Here is a 19,315-nt window from a genome sequence, read left to right on the forward strand (position 1 = left end):
GCCCTCTTAAATGAGACCCATCTATCAGGTAAGGACAGTTTAAAATTTCAACATTTTTATTGTTTTAGAAAAGACAGAGAAAACAGACAAGGAGGGGGTGTGGCCATTCTCATCAGGAAGAACATCCAGCACCACCCACTCAACAACACAGCCGCCAATGAAAACGTGGAACAAACCGGAATCGTGGTCTCCACGAAGAGCGGTAAACTCGCGTTGTTCGCGGTTTACTCGCCGCCAGGAGCACCAATCGACGAAGAGCAACTCGACGAAATCTTCAAAAGGAGGGAACCGACGATCGCAATGGGCGACTTCAACGCCAAACACATCGTCTGGAACAGCAAAATCACCAACACGCAAGGAAGAAAACTTTTAAGGTACGTAGAAAATCGAACACTCACCGTTATTTCCACAGATGAGCCGACAAGATACCCGCCTGGAAACTGTGGACAGCCGGACATCCTGGACATCGGAATCATCAAGGACATCAACAAAAGGTTCAAGCTGGAAGTGGAAGACGAGCTCAGTTCCGATCACAACCCGATCGTGCTGACGCTGGACGGAAGCCGAAAGCGAGAACCAAGGATCATCGAGAAGGTCAACTGGAACAAGTACGAAGAAAACTTCACCATCGAAGAAATCGACATCAACAACGGAGAAGAACTAGAAGAAGCAACGAAGAAACTTGAAGGAGCCATTCAATCAGCGATGGAAAAATCCAAAACGAGTAAGATTCAATATGAAATACCAGAGAAAGTTCGCGACGAGATCAAAGAGATCGTCAAGAAAAAAAGAAAAGCTAAAAAAGTGTTTCAGAGAACCCTCGCACCACAGGACAAGAGCGAACTCAACAGATGGAACCACGAACTCAGCCGGATTCTCAGGGAAGAAGAAAACCGGAAGTGGGAAAGAAAAATGGAAGAACTCAACGAAGAAGATCATCCACCATGGAGAATGGCAAGAGCACTGAGGAAGAAAAGAGAAGAAATCCCCCCCCTCGAAACGGAAACCGGAACGGCGTACGAAGACAGGGAGAAGGCAGAAGTTTTCGCGGAGAAGATGGAAGAACAATTCACCAACAACCCCTCACAGGACAGGAACTTCGAGATGGAAACCGACCAGAACGTCCAGCATCACCTCCAGGTACCAGAAGGGTACAGGATGGATGAAGCAACCGAAGAAGAAATCGAAAGAATCATCAAGGACCTCAACCCGAAGAAAGCTCCGGGAAAGGACGGAATCACCAACACGGCAATCCAAAAATTGCCACAGGTAGGTAAACAAGCACTACTGAAAATAACCAATGCAATTTTAGGTCTCCGGAAGTTCCCGGAAGCATGGAAGGAAGCAAGAATCATCATGATCCACAAACCAGGAAAGAAGAAGAAGGACCCCGCCAGCTACCGACCCATCAGTCTGCTCTCCAGTCTGAGCAAGGTAGCCGAACGAGTCATCCAAAGAAGAATTCTCGAAGTAATTGAAGAAAGAAAAATCATCCCGGAAGAACAACACGGATTCAGAAGAAGACACGGAACCATCCACCAAACAACAAGGATCACAGACTTCATCATCCAAGGATTCAACGTCCCAAAAGTGACAACAGGAGTCTTTTTGGACATCGAAAAGGCCTTCGACAGAGTCTGGCACCAAGGACTCGTCCGGAAACTTATCGATTTCCGGATCCCGTTGGCCTACGGTAAGTTAATCCACTCGTACCTTACTAATCGCTGTTTTCAGGTCAAAGTCAACGAAGAGGAATCCACCAAGAAGTGGAGCAAAGCAGGAGTCCCTCAGGGTTCTGTCCTAGGGCCGCTCCTGTATTTGCTCTACACCGCGGACGTTCCAACGACGGATGACACCGTCATCGCTACGTTCGCGGACGACACGGCCATCCTGGCCCAAGGAAGACACACCGCAGGACTCGCCAAGAAGATCAACACCCACCTGGAGGAAATCGAAAAATGGACAGAAAAATGGAAGATCAAAGTCAACGGGAAGAAGAGCAACGGAATCATCTTCACGAAGAGACCAATGAAGCACAAACCAATAAGAAGCATCAAGTTCAGCGAAGAAGACATCCCATGGAAGACGGAAGTCAAGTACCTTGGAATCACCATGGACCAAAAACTTGACTTCCAGAAGCACATCAACGAAGCGGAAATCAAGGCGAAAAGGATCAACCAGGAACTCTACCCACTCCTCAACCGGAGGAGTAAGGTAAGTATTGAAAACAAAATACGTATTTACACTTCTGTTATTAGGCCCACCATGACGTACGGAGCACCAACCTGGAACCAAGCAGACGAAAGAAGAAAGAAGAAACTCCAAATCGTGCAGAACAGGACCCTGAGGAACGCCATCGACGCCCCATGGTTCATGACCAACGAACAAATCCACAACGACCTGAAGATTCCACCCATTGAAGATGTCATCCAGAAGATCGCCAGGAGGCACTTCGAGAAGGCAGCAGAACATGACAACCCAACAATTCGGAAGCAAACAGAGGAAACCACCACGAGAAGATTCAAGAGGCCAAGACTCGCAATGGAAGAAGAATAGAAGAAAGAAGAAGAAGAAGAAGAAAAGGTCCCACACTGGAAACACAAGACCCACCGAAGAAGAAAGAAGAAAAACCACCGAAACAATAGGCCACCGAAGAAAACAAGAAGAAAGAAGAAAACCACCGAAGAAAAGGATCCATGACTGTGGAAGAACACGAAGATCGTGAGACCACGAAAAAGTAACCACAGACCAAATGATGATGTGCGGCGTTTTAGATCGAGTATACTCGTCGTAACGTGCACGTCGTGTCTGTCTCGTTTTCTGTTTTTAAACGTTTTTTTAACTCGACGACTAGAAGAGAATGCCACCCAAGACCAGCGGTAAGGCGGCCAAGAAGGCCGGAAAAGCTCAAAAGAACATCTCGAAGAGCGACAAGAAAAAGAAGCGCAGGAGGAAGGAGAGTTACGCCATCTACATTTACAAGGTGTTGAAGCAGGTCCATCCCGATACCGGTATCTCCAGCAAGGCTATGTCTATCATGAACAGTTTCGTGAACGACATCTTCGAACGTATAGCTGCTGAAGCCAGTCGCCTCGCTCATTACAACAAACGTTCGACCATAACCAGCAGGGAGATCCAGACGGCGGTGCGTCTTCTTTTGCCCGGTGAATTGGCGAAGCACGCCGTTTCTGAAGGAACCAAGGCCGTCACCAAATACACCAGTTCAAAATAAATCCTCCTCGAGCAGCTTGGAAGTTGGTTGGAAAAAAAAGAAAAAAAATCGGTTCTTTTCAGAACCACAAATTCAACTCGAACGAATTAAAAATTTTCGTCTTCATACTATATAAGTTCCTGAGAGAAAATATAAATAGTGAAAAATATATTTAAAAAAAGTTTGACATCAGAAATGTTAATAAAAAAAGAAAAGAGTAGAGACAACGGCACGCGGTGTTCCCAAGCGGTCACCCATCCAAGTACTGACCGCGCCCGACGTTGCTTGACTTCGGTGATCGGACGAGAACCGGTAGTTTTCAACGTGGTATGGTCGTTGCCTGGTAAAATTTTCCAAGATGGTACGTTGACGATTTTTTGTGATTGTTCGATCGTTTGGATGTGACATTTTTCGATGGTACACATGTCAGAAAATGTACAAGATTTAAAAGAAGAAAAAAAAAAAAATTTTTTTTTGCGAGTCGTTTTTTAGTTTTTTTTTTGCGACGAAATGACGAAAAAAAAAAACTCGTATGAGGCGTTAAATTAAATTGTTCGTTTGACGATCTCAACGAGTCACTTGCGATTAACGTAATTTAAAATTTGAGAACTTACTTACTCACTTGCTTGCTTAGATGGAAATAGCACCCACTTGAAGTAAACGCCGACACGGACCGGAGATGAATAAACTCCGAACGGACGGGGTTAATTCATGAACTGACCGTAGTACGGTCGAAGGTTCGCCGCCGCCGCTACCTGCTTTCTTTCTTAGAACTGATAACAGAGTTGGTTTCTTTGTCCGTTCATTCATCGAAATTCCCACCACTCTGGCCGGGCCGGGCGGGGTGGGTGTGTGTTGTTTCATGATTTGTTCTCTTCTCGATTTATTCTTTTTCCGACGTCGTTCGATTCATAGAGATGTTTTCGTCGAAAGTGTGGTCGCGTTTACATTGCATTAAAATTTAATTTGTTCCAGTGCGACGATGAAACAAGAAAAAAGTTTCAAGTAAGTACGCACGCACGCACACCTACATATTTCATTTTTTAAATCTTTCGACGTTCGTAGTTTCTGCTCGAAATGTCGACTAATAGTAGGGAATGTTTTGTTGATTTGTTTGTTTTTCGTTTTTGAGAAGAACAAATGAAAATTTCGTTGGATTTCTGTCGACCGACGACCAACTGAAAATCCGCCGACATCGACGTAGTTTTATTTAGAGTGTCTGAAAAATGCAAACAATGCAAGATTTCCGTATTTTTGTTGGTTTGTGGTGTTTGGGTATTTTTTGGATGATTATAAAATGGTTTCGTCGAGAAAAATTGCTTCTTTCGCAATGAATTGGCAAGAAAAATTAAAAAACTCGTCCGTTCCCGTCGCTGGATGTTCGACGGTGGTCCGTCTGATTTTCCCTTTATTTTCGTTAAATTGACGAGAATTTCGCCGTCAAAACTGTTTTCGGTGATGTTTCGATGATGGGATTTCGTCGTGTGAGGTAATTTTTGAGGAAAAAATGTCGATCTTGCGAAAAAAGTCGTTCGAAAAGTCCGTTCGTCGTACAAATTCGTTTCTCATGGTCGAGTCCGAAATTGACATCGTTTTTTTTCCGACCTGTTCGTCAAGATCGTTTTCAAAAATCAACTCCTACGAAAGGGGAAGGTTTTATCTTCGTTCTTGAAAAAATTCGACCTTCTCGGACGTCATCTTCGACCGTTTGTGAATTTTTTTCCTACACTCTGCAGGTTCGTCGGTCGTCGCTCCGATCCGTGCTGCGTCTCTTTGCGAGGCGATTTTCGAAAAGATCGCACGTACTTTTCGACCGATTCGTTCGTGAAACTTGTAGAGGATGCTTCCAAGTTTGTCTGGTCGAAAGCGGAACTTTCCTGTTATTCGTGGAAAACGCGTAACGTCGGCGTCGAACTTGGATGTCATCTCCTTGTTTCGGAGGGTCTTTGTTCGAGTCGACGTTCGATCGGTCCTTGTTCGCTTTTGGAGGTCGGCTGGTCGTCCGGGAAAACTTGAGGTTATTCAGGAGGCCATCGCCGACCGAATCGCTCATGTTCCCGCACCCGGAGGCGGTGATCTTCGCGTAAAGAGAACGATGCCATCACGCGAAAGCTGTATTCGAGGCCCACTGAATTTTCTAACTCGACGAGAAGGCTCTCGTTTAGTCCGCGGTCCGCGCGTTTTCGAACGCGCCAACACTTTGACTTTGGCGCCCAATTCGTTCTGTAAAGTTCATTCGTTCTTTCACCGAAGAATAAGCCTACCTATAATAAAAAGAAAAAAACGCGCGCGCGATAGACGAAAATATGGCCGACGTAGAAAATCAAGCAGCTTCGACGGTCGCCGGTGCCACTTCCGGCTCCTCACCGGTGAAGAAGGAGAAGAAGCCCAAAAATCCGAGAAGCAAACCTTCTCATCCGCCCACTTCGGAGATGGTCACCAACGCCATCAAAGGCTTGAAGGAACGCGGCGGTTCTTCGTTGCAGGCGATCAAGAAATATGTCGCGGCCAACTACAAAGTCGACGCGGAAAAATTTGCGCCTTTCATCAAGAAGTACCTTAAGGGCGCCGTCGCATCCGGTTCGTTGGTCCAAACCAAAGGAAAAGGAGCTTCCGGTTCGTTCAAGTTGGCTTCTGCCGTCACCGGTGCAGCTAAGGCTCCGTCCGCCACGAAAAAGAGATCTGCCGCTGCGACCGCGTCGTCATCGGCGAAATCCAAGAAGACGGGCGTTGCTAAACGTTCCGTCGCGTCAGCGCCGACGTCCGCCGAAAAAGGATCCGCCTCAAAAGCCGGTAAGAAGGCCGCCCCCGCCGCTTCGGCCAAGTCTAAGAAAACTGCCGCCGTATCGAAGGCTAGAAAGGCTGCGTCCGCTCCCGCAAAGAAAGCCAGCGCCGCCTCCAGATCGCCCGTCAAACCCAAGACGCCATCGAAAGCGAAGAAATCCAACAAGGCCGGTCCAACCAAGAAACCGAAAGCGCCGAAACCGAAAACGGCCAAAACCGTCACCGCCAAAGCGAAAAAAACCGCTTCACCCAAGAGAAAGAAGTGAAAAGTCGACGACGATGATTTAATTTTTTCAACGACGACGACGTCCTGGTGGTTTCGGGAACGTGCTCCGATCGTATATATCGACGTAGGGGCACCATCGATACAAATAAATGGCCCTTTTCAGGGCCACAATTATTTTCAAGAAACGAACGAAAGATTCGCTTGGACAATGCACATTCTGTTGAGGAGATACATACTTTCATTTGATTTTCTTGTCTATTCATTTGACTGTCGAAACAGTGTTATTACAAAGAATGATAAACTTTATTATATAATAATGTTTCAAATAGTCTCAGTTAAAAGAAACTGGCGATAATTTGGCAATATTTTTTATACATTTCATGAAATGAAAAAGACAAAAATTTAATGTGAAAGAAAAAAGCAAAAGTTTATCGTTTTATGTAAGTACGAATTTTGTGAATAAATCACAGAACCTAACTTTTTTTTTTTTAATCTCAAAAAGTTGCATGCGCGAACGATAAATTTTCAATTCGTTGGAAAATAATTGTGGTTCTGAAAAGAACCGATTTTTTTTTTCTTCTTTTAACACCTTCGAAGATGAAGAATTTGTTAATTCTAGATGGTCGGATCGGATGGATGGAGGAAATTTAAGCCCTCTCGCCACGAATGCGTCTCGCCAATTGGATGTCTTTCGGCATGATGGTGACACGTTTGGCGTGGATGGCGCACAAGTTGGTGTCTTCGAAGAGGCCGACGAGATAAGCCTCGCTGGCTTCTTGAAGTGCCATCACGGCCGAACTTTGGAAACGGAGATCGGTCTTGAAATCTTGGGCGATCTCTCGGACGAGACGTTGGAAAGGCAGCTTGCGGATCAAAAGTTCAGTGCTCTTTTGATAACGACGAATCTCACGAAGGGCGACCGTACCGGGCCTGTAACGGTGAGGTTTCTTGACACCTCCGGTGGCGGGAGCGCTTTTTCTGGCCGCCTTCGTGGCCAACTGTTTTCTAGGTGCCTTGCCACCGGTAGATTTACGAGCCGTCTGTTTAGTTCTCGCCATCTCGGATATCGGATGAATCAAATGAAAAGAATTAACGTAGGTAGTAGCTTGCTTGCTTCGACCGAACGACCGACCGTACGTACGAACGTTCGAAAGTCAACTGAAAATTTTCGCCTTGGAGCAACTTGTTGCTTGCAGAGTGTTGGGACGTGCCATGAACTCTTCCGTCTGCTTGATTGTCTGAAACATACAAATGAATTAATATTAAACCAAAACTGATTTGTGCCGAACTTGTTCGGCCTGAGATACAGAGTACCTTACCTCACAAGCGCCATTTTCGGGCGCTTGTGCTTGTGATGAATTTGTTCGTCGTAGTCCACGGCTACGCGAACGAGTGGGTTTCGATGTTGAGCCGCTCTTTGGAAGTACTTTTCTGCTGTTGCCAGCATAAAGTCTTTAAGAGACGGCATTTTTGCTTCTTCATGAAGCTGGGTGTTGCGAACGAACCATGGTGCGTTGAGTGCAATGCGAAGGAACTTGTTCTGAACCCTCTGGAGGCGTCTGATGTGCGTCGCTGCAGCGTGACCCCAAGCTGGGGACGCGTACATCATTACCGGTCGGACGATGGTCTTATACATCAAGAGTTTATTGCCAATCGAGAGACGACTGCGTCGCCCAATCATGGAATAAATCTGCGAGATGATGCCATGAAAATTTTCGTCGCGCCAACGGCCGTTTTATAAACTCGATGAGTCATACGGCGACGCCATTGGTGGATTCGTTTTTAACGCGAGGTGGAGCTGCCGTAACTTATAAATAGTCCCGCGGAATGAAATTTTGACGTTAGTTCCATAACGAACTTGGTCGTCGTGGTAAAGGTGGCAAAGGATTGGGAAAAGGTGGCGCCAAACGTCATCGCAAAGTTCTACGCGATAACATCCAAGGTATAACGAAACCGGCGATCAGAAGATTGGCTCGTCGTGGTGGTGTGAAACGTATTTCCGGTCTCATCTACGAAGAAACCAGAGGTGTGTTGAAGGTCTTCCTCGAGAACGTCATCCGTGACGCCGTAACTTACACCGAACACGCAAAACGTAAGACCGTCACCGCCATGGACGTCGTCTACGCCCTGAAACGTCAAGGTCGTACCCTTTACGGTTTCGGCGGTTAATTTTATCATTTTATGACGTGTATCCGCATCCTCAGAGGAATAACAACAAACCCCCCGCAGGCAAGCAAACAAACAAACAAACAAAAAAAAAAAAAAACGGTTCTTTTCAGAACCACAAAATAAATCAAACGAATTAAATATGTTGCTCAATTGTGTGTTTGTCTTCAAATCGAAATGAAAATCGTACGGAGTGAGTGATCATTTTAATTTGTGATCCAGGCGGCGACTTTGACAATTTTGACAGCAGTTTTAGGTTAGAATGACCATCGTTAAAAGAACGTTTTTGCCACGAAGAGTATATTTGAGGTTATGTCCAATATGGGGTAGAGTTACTCTCCTCAGACGTGACTTGAAACAAAATCTCATAGCAAATAAAACGATTGATTGTAGTATTACGGCTCACCGCTGACGACTGCTGCTGCAAGAAATTATCGAGACGGAGAGCACGTATAGGCGACCGGTGTGTGTGTGTGTATGTTCTTAACAGATTAATGTGCGAAATGTGAAGAAATTTACGACGAATCGGAATGTTTCTTGAATTAGATAATCAATAAATTATTATAGATAGAGTTGTCGAGTTCGTGCTTTAGTCGGGCATTGAATTTTTCTAAAAATTACGATGAAAAGTCGTAAAAATCATCTTTCTTGGTTGAATGTAATCGAAAATCTTCCGTTCAGTCTACGTTCGTTTAATGAATTAGTTGATCGGTTTAATTTTAAAATATCTAAAAGACTTTTTAACATGATTCTCATAGGTTGTTTTATTTTGGCGAAAAAATCAATTCGTTCGAGTTGAATTTTTGGCCCTGAGAAGAGCCGATGTGAAGATGGTTTTTAGAAAAGTTTTTGTTTTTCGTTCGAGATGACGGCGGCGAAGAATTAAATTTAAGGCTTCTTTTCGGTCTTCTTGGGCAACAACACCGCCTGGATGTTGGGCAAGACACCGCCTTGGGCGATGGTAACGCCGGAAAGGAGCTTGTTTAACTCCTCGTCGTTCCTTATAGCCAATTGAAGATGTCTCGGAATGATACGGGTTTTCTTGTTATCTCTGGCGGCGTTTCCTGCCAATTCGAGAACTTCGGCGGCTAGATATTCCATTACGGCCGCCAAATAAACGGGAGCACCTGCACCCACTCTTTCGGCGTAGTTTCCTTTACGCAGAAGACGATGAATTCTGCCGACGGGAAACTGAAGTCCGGCACGACTGGAACGAGACTTCGCCTTTCCCTTCACTTTACCTCCTTTTCCTCTTCCGGACATGTTGTTATACGATATAAACAGCAAAACACCTACTGCGACTGACACGAAGCGCACTGACAAACGTACGGCTTGAAATAAATGCCGAACGCGTCAAGTCAAAATACATTTTATTCAAGTATAGTAATGGTATTTACATCGAGTACTTAAGATATTACAGTTTATTTGGCCGCTGGTGAGGCTTTTGGCCTTTTCGGCGGACCTGGTATTTTAATGAACAATACTAAGACTTATTTTATATAAAATTGGTTCTTAAATATGACTACAAAATGTATTTGAAAAATAACTAGGAATTAAAAATAAATGGAAATTTGAAAGGGTAGAGAAGCAGAAGAAGAAAGTGAACTCTTCGTGGGTTTCCTGGGATTTTTCATGGGGTTCCTGGAGCTTTTCATGGGTGTCCTGGGAGTCTGTGGAAATCCTGGGACTCTTCGTGGGTATCCTTGAGCTTTTCATGGGAATCCTGGAACTCTTCGTGGGTAACCTGATGATCATCTGAGGATTTCGAAACTGAAAGAGAAACCTGGAAGAGAAAGAGAAGGAGGGAAGTGGTCTCGTCCTAGGAAAGGACCTCTTCATCTCATCGAGATGGGTGTGTCTTCGACCAGCTCCTGGAGAGCTGCGGGTAGGTTAGGGAATGATGCTGAGAGAAGTGCTGTGGGAAGGTGTTTCTGCTTGACAGCAGGTTTTTTGGGAATAGCGTTGATCATGCGGTTTTTAGTAGGAAGCTTGTAAGATGTGTGCAAAGTTTGAATGGCAAGAGGGTTATTGTTACTAGCAAGCGTGCGTGTTATGTAGCGAGTGCGGAGTTTAGTGAATCGATCAGTAATGGGAGTAGTTTTTGTGTGTTCATGCAAGTCGTTAGATGAAAATTCGCGGTCAAGTCGGAAGATTAGTCTAAGTGTGTGGCGTTCGAAGGAAGAAACTTTAAAGAGCATGCGGTTAGAGAGCGAGGCGTAAAGCAGAGATCTGTATTCAAAGATAGGGCGTATGAAAAGTTTGTACGTGTGGTGTAGAGTTTCTGAGCTGCAACCCCGAATCCGGCCGCGAATGCGATACAAAAGGTTTGATCGATTGCGTGCTTTCTTCATCGTCCTTTTCAGGTCCTCGTTAAGGGTACAAGTAGAAGAGAAAGTGATACCTAAGTAAGTGAGAGAATTAGTTTGAGTAAGAGATTGATTGTTTATAGTTAGCCGTGTGTTGAGTTTAAAGTTGAGACGTTGTTTCTGGGCTTTGGGGTAGGTGAAGCAGATGGATTGACATTTGGTAGGGTTGGTTTTCACTCTCCAGGTGTTTGTCCATTTTTCGACTCGATGAAGTTCTTTCTGGAGGATGTCTGAAGCCTTTTCAGCGCTCCGGTGGCTAGACCAGATTGCCGAATCGTCAGCAAACAACCTCGTTTTGGTCCGAAGGGAATCTGAAATTGGAAAATCACTGCAGTATATAATGTACAACAAAGGTGACAGGACGGAGCCTTGTGGGACTCCGGCCTTTAGTGTAAAGGTGTTAGAAAAGGCGTCGTTGAATTTGATCCTGCAGGATCGGTTGGTGAGATAGGAGACGATGAGCTTTGTGAATTTAAGATTGATTCCGAGATTGATGAGTTTTTGCACCAGACCGTCGTGCCAGACCTTGTCAAATGCTCTTTCGATGTCCAAAAAGGCACCTACGGTGCACTCTCCAAGGTTGGCGTGTCTGATGATGTCGGTTTGCAAGTCTACTAAAGGATTTTGAGTGCTACGTTCTGATCTAAAGCCGAATTGTTGTTGCGGAAGCAAGTTATGAGTTTCGAGAATGATTTTAAGTCTGTTAGTTAAAACGCGTTCAAAGATTTTGCCTAGGATATTAAGTAGTGAAATAGGGCGATATGACTTAGGGTCTGAAATAGGTTTTCCCGGTTTTAAAATCATGATGGTATTCGCTAGTTTCCACGCGGTTGGAAAATAAAGATTAGTTAAACAATTGTTAAAAATGGCGGTTAATGCAAGAAAGCCAGAGTCTGGTAAATTTTTCAAAATGATAGGTTTAATCTGATCGGGGCCCGGAGCTTTGGTGGTTTTTAAATTGAAAATGATTGATTTTACTTCGCGAACTGTTACTGGGTCGGTTAAGTGCTCGTCGTTGTGAACTGCGAACTCAGGTGGGGGCAGCAAGATGATGGTTGGGGCGACGGGCGTGTCGCAGGTGACGACCGCGTCTTTGATTTTAGGGCATTTTTGTGACCAGGCGGGGTGGTCTCCTTTGCAGAGGAGACAGGTGATTGTGTCAGAAGGACACTTGTTGGACGGATGGCTTTCGGGGCATTTAGGACAGGCCAACTTGTTGTGGCAGGAGGAGGCGGCGTGCCCAAGCTGGAAGCACTTGGTACACTGAAGAGGAGCGGGTTTTTGGGGGGCTTTGGAAGGCTCGCACTGATAGCGCTTACCGAAAAGGATGATTCCTTCCTTGAGGAGGAAGTCAACTGTGGCGGTGGAGGTTGTTAGGACACGGAGAAGATTACAAAAGTTGCCCGTCTGTCTGGAACGGATGCGCCAGACATTAGAGCATTGGAGATGGAGGTCACGGATGGCGTTTAAGACTTCATCGTTGTCGATGTCGTCCTGGATGTCTTTAATGACGATTGACATTTGCGGAATTTTGGGGGCATTTGGGGGGGCTGGTTGTGCTGAAAGCTTTCGGTGCACTTGCACGATTGAAATGGTCGGGCAGGCGGTGGCAGTGCAGAGATGGGATTGGAAGTTTGCCGGAAGGGCTTTGGTGGTAACTAGGAGCGCTGTGCGGTTCCAGTTAACCACAAGTTTGGAAATGTCCTTGACAAGCAGGGACGTTGTGAGGAGTCCGTAGAAGGTTTTTTGTGTGGAGAAAGCCTGAGGGATGTTTCGGATTGTGTACCTGAAGGGGTACACATTTTGGGAGGATGTCATTATTATGGAGTTATTTGAAGAGAACGAGAATGCTCTCTCCCGAGGAGGAGAGCTGGGTGGGGTTGGGGTCTTGTTTCCGGTAAAATCAGACTTACCGGATGACGCAGTTTGATGGTTTGATGAGCTTGCACCACTGGCACTTGCACCACTGGCACTTGCACTCGAGGTTGCACTTTTCACGGCGCGAGGACGAAGGTTGTGAGTACTCATCGACGGAGCGCGATGATGCGTACTCAGAGAACACTTCAAGAATGCCGAACGCGGCGAAGGCTAGAAATTTATATGGTCGGTACAGCGCCATCTCGTTAGGGCAATGGTCGAACGACGAACTAAGGCGGAGCGCCTGTTTGTCGCTCGCTCGTTATAAATAGAGGGATTTTAGGTGTGCGGCGTTTTAGATCGAGTATACTCGTCGTAACGTGCACGTCGTGTCTGTCTCGTTTTCTGTTTTTAAACGTTTTTTTAACTCGACGACTAGAAGAGAATGCCACCCAAGACCAGCGGTAAGGCGGCCAAGAAGGCCGGAAAAGCTCAAAAGAACATCTCGAAGAGCGACAAGAAAAAGAAGCGCAGGAGGAAGGAGAGTTACGCCATCTACATTTACAAGGTGTTGAAGCAGGTCCATCCCGATACCGGTATCTCCAGCAAGGCTATGTCTATCATGAACAGTTTCGTGAACGACATCTTCGAACGTATAGCTGCTGAAGCCAGTCGCCTCGCTCATTACAACAAACGTTCGACCATAACCAGCAGGGAGATCCAGACGGCGGTGCGTCTTCTTTTGCCCGGTGAATTGGCGAAGCACGCCGTTTCTGAAGGAACCAAGGCCGTCACCAAATACACCAGTTCAAAATAAATCCTCCTCGAGCAGCTTGGAAGTTGGTTGGAAAAAAAAGAAAAAAAATCGGTTCTTTTCAGAACCACAAATTCAACTCGAACGAATTAAAAATTTTCGTCTTCATACTATATAAGTTCCTGAGAGAAAATATAAATAGTGAAAAATATATTTAAAAAAAGTTTGACATCAGAAATGTTAATAAAAAAAGAAAAGAGTAGAGACAACGGCACGCGGTGTTCCCAAGCGGTCACCCATCCAAGTACTGACCGCGCCCGACGTTGCTTGACTTCGGTGATCGGACGAGAACCAAATTCAAATTCAACAGGATTTTTATTCGGTTGAAGTTACGCATGCAATCACTAAGATAATACATATCACACTTAAGATTAACTTATGCTAATGTGTGGCGCTGATGCCTTAACCTAGCCTACATTTATTCTACAATCTAAGATATTACATTTATTTTATGGCTCACCGGCAACCTTGGTTGCATACATTTGTGGTGTTTAGCCTACTTATCGGTTACCTTAATTTAGGGAAAATGAAATTTTAGTAAAAACCCTAACCTTATTATCTACTATGTACAAAGGATATTTAAAAAACTATTTACAGTGTTGACCTCAAAGAGGTCTTGGGACTTCCGGTCCGGTTTCTGTTTCCAGGGAGCTCCTGGGCTCCTGGTGCGGTATGGTCTAGTGGTGAGATTTCAGGGGGCTCCGGGGACTCCTGATCCTCGGATTGATGTTCCAGGGGGCTCCTGGACTCCTGTTCCGATATGGTCAGTGGCTGGTCGATTGCCGTTTACGGTTCTTCTTCCGCTGCCTTTTGCCTGTAACAAAATTCAGCGGATTATCCGGTCTAGATTGGGGACACCCGAGTGCGGGAACTTGTGAGTTCCTGCTGGGTGTTTGAGGGATTGTTTGAGAAGAGGTACGTGCCGCACCTGCTTCTCGTAGAATTTATCGGAAAGGGAATGGATGTAATGGTGTAGGAGTGGAAGATTCGCGTCCTGATGAAGTTGACGGAGCGGAGTGTATCTGTCTGCGTTAAGGGCAAGTCTTAAGCATTTATTTTGAAATCTTTGCAAAGGAATTAGTGGAGTGTGTGGTTTGTGCCGGTAGATGGGCGCTGCGTATGTTATGATGGGGCGTAAGATGCATTTGTACAGAAGCAATTTATTTTTCGTGTTTAGATAGTTGTTTTTGACCAACAATGGGTACAATTGCTTGAGGACGGCTTCACATTTTTGTCTCGTTTTCTTTATGTGTTCATTTAGGTTTAGCCTTTTGTCTAGGGTGACTCCTAGATATTTCACAGAGTTCTTAATTTCAATTTCACTGTCCCCTACCTTTAGTTTTTTATTGATCTTTAGCCCGGTGAATCTTTTTGCAAAAATGACCGTTTCCGTTTTGTCCGCGTTGAGTTTAATCTTCCATTTCGCGTAGAATTTCTCGAGTTGATTAATGTGGATCTGAACTTGTTTGAGTGCGACCTGACCCGAATGAGACTTAGCGTAGATGGCGGTGTCGTCCGCGTACAAAGCTAAATTGGTTTGTGCGAATTTAGTGATGTCATGAATGTAAATATTAAATAGTATTGGCCCAAGCACTGAGCCTTGTGGGACTCCCGCATTTATTGATTTCATTTCCGACTTTTCGCCTTCTACCTTTACTCTGAACTTTCTCTCTGTTAAGTACGAGTTTATTAATTTAGTAATGTGCGTCGGGAACTTCAATTGAATCATTTTGTAAATTAGTCCTTTTGTCCAGACTTTATCAAATGCTTTTTCAATATCAAGACATGTCATTGCTGTTATGCTTTTCGTGTTGTAATTATTGGTTATGTCATTTATTAGTCTGAGGACTTGCTGTGTGGTATTATGTCGTTCCCGAAAACCAAATTGCTCTGGCGGTAAAATTTTGTTTTCTTTAATGTGCTTATTAATTCGTTTTTAGATTACCTTTTCCGCAACTTTTGAAATTGTTGGTAGAAGGCTAATTGGTCTGTATGCGTTTGGTGCATTGGGGTTTTTCCCCGGTTTCAAAATGGGGATGACATCTGCTACTTTAAGTTTTTCCGGGAAGATACAAAGATTAAGCATGGCATTTATTATATTCGTTAGTTGTTTTACAGCTTTCGCTGTAAGATTTTTCAGTATTCTGTTTTCTATGCCGTCATTTCCCGGGGCTTTGTTATTCGGTAAAGTGCTTATGATTTTTGCGATTTCTGTGGGTTTGACGGCCGTAGGCGCGTCTATCTGGGAATTGTCACTATTGAAAGAGTTTACTGTTTCAATTATTTCTGTTTGTTCGGGTGTGTTGTGATTATCACTTGTGTGGATCGTTTCATAATATGTTGCCAGTGTGTTTGCTTTTTCCACATTATTAAATGCTGTGTTGTTATTGGATTTAAGGATAGAGATGGGGGTAAATCGTCTTTTGAGAGCTTTTGTCATTTTCCATAGAGAATTATCGTGCGGATTTAATTTGCCAAGTTTTGTTTCCCATTTGTTCTGTCTGAATTCTTTAATTTCTTGTTTAATTTCTCTGGTTAATTCAGATGCTTGGTTTTTGAAAAATGGGTCTCGTGTTCTTTGGTACAGTTTTCTGATTCGGTTCTTGAGTTTTATTTTCTCTATGGTTGCTTTCGGAATTTCGTCTCGAAAAGGATTTATTGTTTTCGTCGTCGTGACTTGGTCTTTGGCCTTCTGGATGGCCTTAATGAACAGTTCAATCTGTTTATCAAGATCATCTTTCGTGCCAATGATTTCCGTCAGTTCAACATGTCTGTCAAGGGTTTTGCGGAAGAGGGGCCAGTTGGTTTGTTTATAGGAATTGATTTGGATTGTTTTGTCTTTGATTGTCATGTCAGGAATCTCAAGAATCACAGGATTGTGATCCGAGTTGAGTGCGGTCACTGATCTGGGTTCTGAGATTACCATGTTTTTCGTGATTGTCAAGTCAATGTAGGTAGGTGTCATGCCGTTAATTGGGAAATGAGTTGGATCAGCAGTTCTGTTAATTATCAAGCTTGTGTTTTCTACGTAATTGTAGAGCCTGAACCCGTTACTATTGTTTGCGTGACAACCCCAGCTTGTGTGTCTCGCATTGAAGTCCCCGAGAATTAATTGCTTTCTTCCCAGATTATTAATTATGTCTAAATCCGCGTCCCTAATTGAGTTGATTGGTCGGTTGTAAACTGATGTTATGAAAATGTTGTTCTCGATCTTAATCGTTAGGGTTTCGAGGAATCTTACATTTGGGGTGGGAATGTGTTCAAAGGGGACGTCATTACGGATTAGGAGAGCAACCCCACCTCCCCTAATGACATCCGTTCTGTCCTTTCTGAGAACCGTGTAATTGGTGAATTTAAGCCGATCTTTACTTTTGAGACGCGTTTCGCTAATTGCCATAATGTGAATTCCACCATTTTTAATAAAATTCAATAATTCCGCAGCTTTTTCATGCAGACCGTTTGCGTTCCAGTGAACTATCGTCAATTTACAGCTCATAGCCAGCGTCTCCCATTTTGGATAGAACGTCTATGCAGACGAACAGCTTTTCTTGTTGAGACTGGCATTTTTCAAGTGCATTGTTCAGTTCTTTAAGTATTATGAGCAAGTTTTTCATATTTACATTTTTGTTCAGCCTGGAAATTTCGGCGTTTATTTTACAAAATTCTGTCATGCTGCTTGTTTCTGGAATTTTCGTTTTGGTTGGTGTTTGCCTTGTTAAAATTGGCGAATTTGCTGCGCTCGTTGAAGGCGTCGGCAGAGGCGGAAATGATTTGTTGGTAAAAACAATGGACTCACCTGTTGGTTTCCTTGGCTGGGTCCACGGATTGACCTTTGGGATCGGCGCAGGGGCTAATTTAGCCCTCTTGTTGGCGACCTTCTGACGTCTTTCTTCTTGGAGTTCCTCGATGCGGGTTACCTTGGCGATGTAGACCTCGCACGTGGTTTGCGAGGCAGCGTGTCCTTGTTTCCCGCAGTTGGCACATTTGGGAATGTACGTCGGGTCGGGCTTATGGGGGCAGTCGCGGGTCCAGTGGTACTGGGAGCATCTTACGCACGTCGGTTCGAGGTTGCAGTTCCTCGTGCCGTGGCCCCATGCCTGGCACCGGTGGCACTGTGTCATCTTCTTCTTATTGAGGTATTTCTCGAAACGCACCCGGACGTTGAGAATCGCCCGACACTTTTTGTTCAGTGACTCGACAGTCTCGCTGTCGGCCACTGTTACGATGTAATGGGGCCTCTTGGTGTTGGGCCCCATTTTTCTCACATTGGTAGCTTCAATCTTGGAGCTCTTGAGCTCTGCAAGAACGGATTCGGGCTCAGGGTTGTTGTCCAGCCCCTTGATTACGAACGTTGACGTTTTGAGTCGTTGCGAGTCGTTTTTTAGTTTTTTTTTTGCGACGAAATGACGAAAAAAAAAAACTCGTATGAGGCGTTAAATTAAATTGTTCGTTTGACGATCTCAACGAGTCACTTGCGATTAACGTAATTTAAAATTTGAGAACTTACTTACTCACTTGCTTGCTTAGATGGAAATAGCACCCACTTGAAGTAAACGCCGACACGGACCGGAGATGAATAAACTCCGAACGGACGGGGTTAATTCATGAACTGACCGTAGTACGGTCGAAGGTTCGCCGCCGCCGCTACCTGCTTTCTTTCTTAGAACTGATAACAGAGTTGGTTTCTTTGTCCGTTCATTCATCGAAATTCCCACCACTCTGGCCGGGCCGGGCGGGGTGGGTGTGTGTTGTTTCATGATTTGTTCTCTTCTCGATTTATTCTTTTTCCGACGTCGTTCGATTCATAGAGATGTTTTCGTCGAAAGTGTGGTCGCGTTTACATTGCATTAAAATTTAATTTGTTCCAGTGCGACGATGAAACAAGAAAAAAGTTTCAAGTAAGTACGCACGCACGCACACCTACATATTTCATTTTTTAAATCTTTCGACGTTCGTAGTTTCTGCTCGAAATGTCGACTAATAGTAGGGAATGTTTTGTTGATTTGTTTGTTTTTCGTTTTTGAGAAGAACAAATGAAAATTTCGTTGGATTTCTGTCGACCGACGACCAACTGAAAATCCGCCGACATCGACGTAGTTTTATTTAGAGTGTCTGAAAAATGCAAACAATGCAAGATTTCCGTATTTTTGTTGGTTTGTGGTGTTTGGGTATTTTTTGGATGATTATAAAATGGTTTCGTCGAGAAAAATTGCTTCTTTCGCAATGAATTGGCAAGAAAAATTAAAAAACTCGTCCGTTCCCGTCGCTGGATGTTCGACGGTGGTCCGTCTGATTTTCCCTTTATTTTCGTTAAATTGACGAGAATTTCGCCGTCAAAACTGTTTTCGGTGATGTTTCGATGATGGGATTTCGTCGTGTGAGGTAATTTTTGAGGAAAAAATGTCGATTTTGCGAAAAAAGTCGTTCGAAAAGTCCGTTCGTCGTACAAATTCGTTTCTCATGGTCGAGTCCGAAATTGACATCGTTTTTTTTCCGACCTGTTCGTCAAGATCGTTTTCAAAAATCAACTCCTACGAAAGGGGAAGGTTTTATCTTCGTTCTTGAAAAAATTCGACCTTCTCGGACGTCATCTTCGACCGTTTGTGAATTTTTTTCCTACACTCTGCAGGTTCGTCGGTCGTCGCTCCGATCCGTGCTGCGTCTCTTTGCGAGGCGATTTTCGAAAAGATCGCACGTACTTTTCGACCGATTCGTTCGTGAAACTTGTAGAGGATGCTTCCAAGTTTGTCTGGTCGAAAGCGGAACTTTCCTGTTATTCGTGGAAAACGCGTAACGTCGGCGTCGAACTTGGATGTCATCTCCTTGTTTCGGAGGGTCTTTGTTCGAGTCGACGTTCGATCGGTCCTTGTTCGCTTTTGGAGGTCGGCTGG

General features: G+C 44.5%; 1 protein-coding gene and 1 non-coding gene across 2 annotated transcripts; one reads left to right on the forward strand and one right to left on the reverse strand.

Annotated features, from left to right (window-relative positions):
• Positions 1 to 3,432: 3,432 nt before the first annotated feature.
• On the reverse strand, positions 3,433 to 3,552 carry LOC148169256 (5S ribosomal RNA). Its single transcript, XR_015770686.1, has one exon. It is a non-coding gene; the product is annotated as a 5S ribosomal RNA (ribosomal RNA).
• Positions 3,553 to 5,496: 1,944 nt separating this feature from the next.
• LOC148169257 (uncharacterized) lies at positions 5,497 to 6,261 on the forward strand. Its single transcript, XM_088043942.1, has one exon. The coding sequence runs from the start codon at positions 5,518 to 5,520 to the stop codon at positions 6,259 to 6,261; it is 744 nt and encodes a 247-aa protein (XP_087900068.1). The 5' UTR covers positions 5,497 to 5,517.
• Positions 6,262 to 19,315: the final 13,054 nt, after the last annotated feature.

Source organism: Gnatocerus cornutus, chromosome 8, assembly GCF_029298725.1.
Source record: "Gnatocerus cornutus isolate USDA-ARS CGAHR chromosome 8, icGnaCorn1.1, whole genome shotgun sequence".
In the NCBI taxonomy this organism is placed as follows: domain Eukaryota; kingdom Metazoa; phylum Arthropoda; class Insecta; order Coleoptera; family Tenebrionidae; genus Gnatocerus; species Gnatocerus cornutus.

Excerpts from the sequence above, each read along its gene's own strand:
- LOC148169257 (XM_088043942.1), top strand. The coding sequence starts at position 5,518 with ATGGCCGACGTAGAAAATCAAGCAGCTTCGACGGTCGCCGGTGCCACT.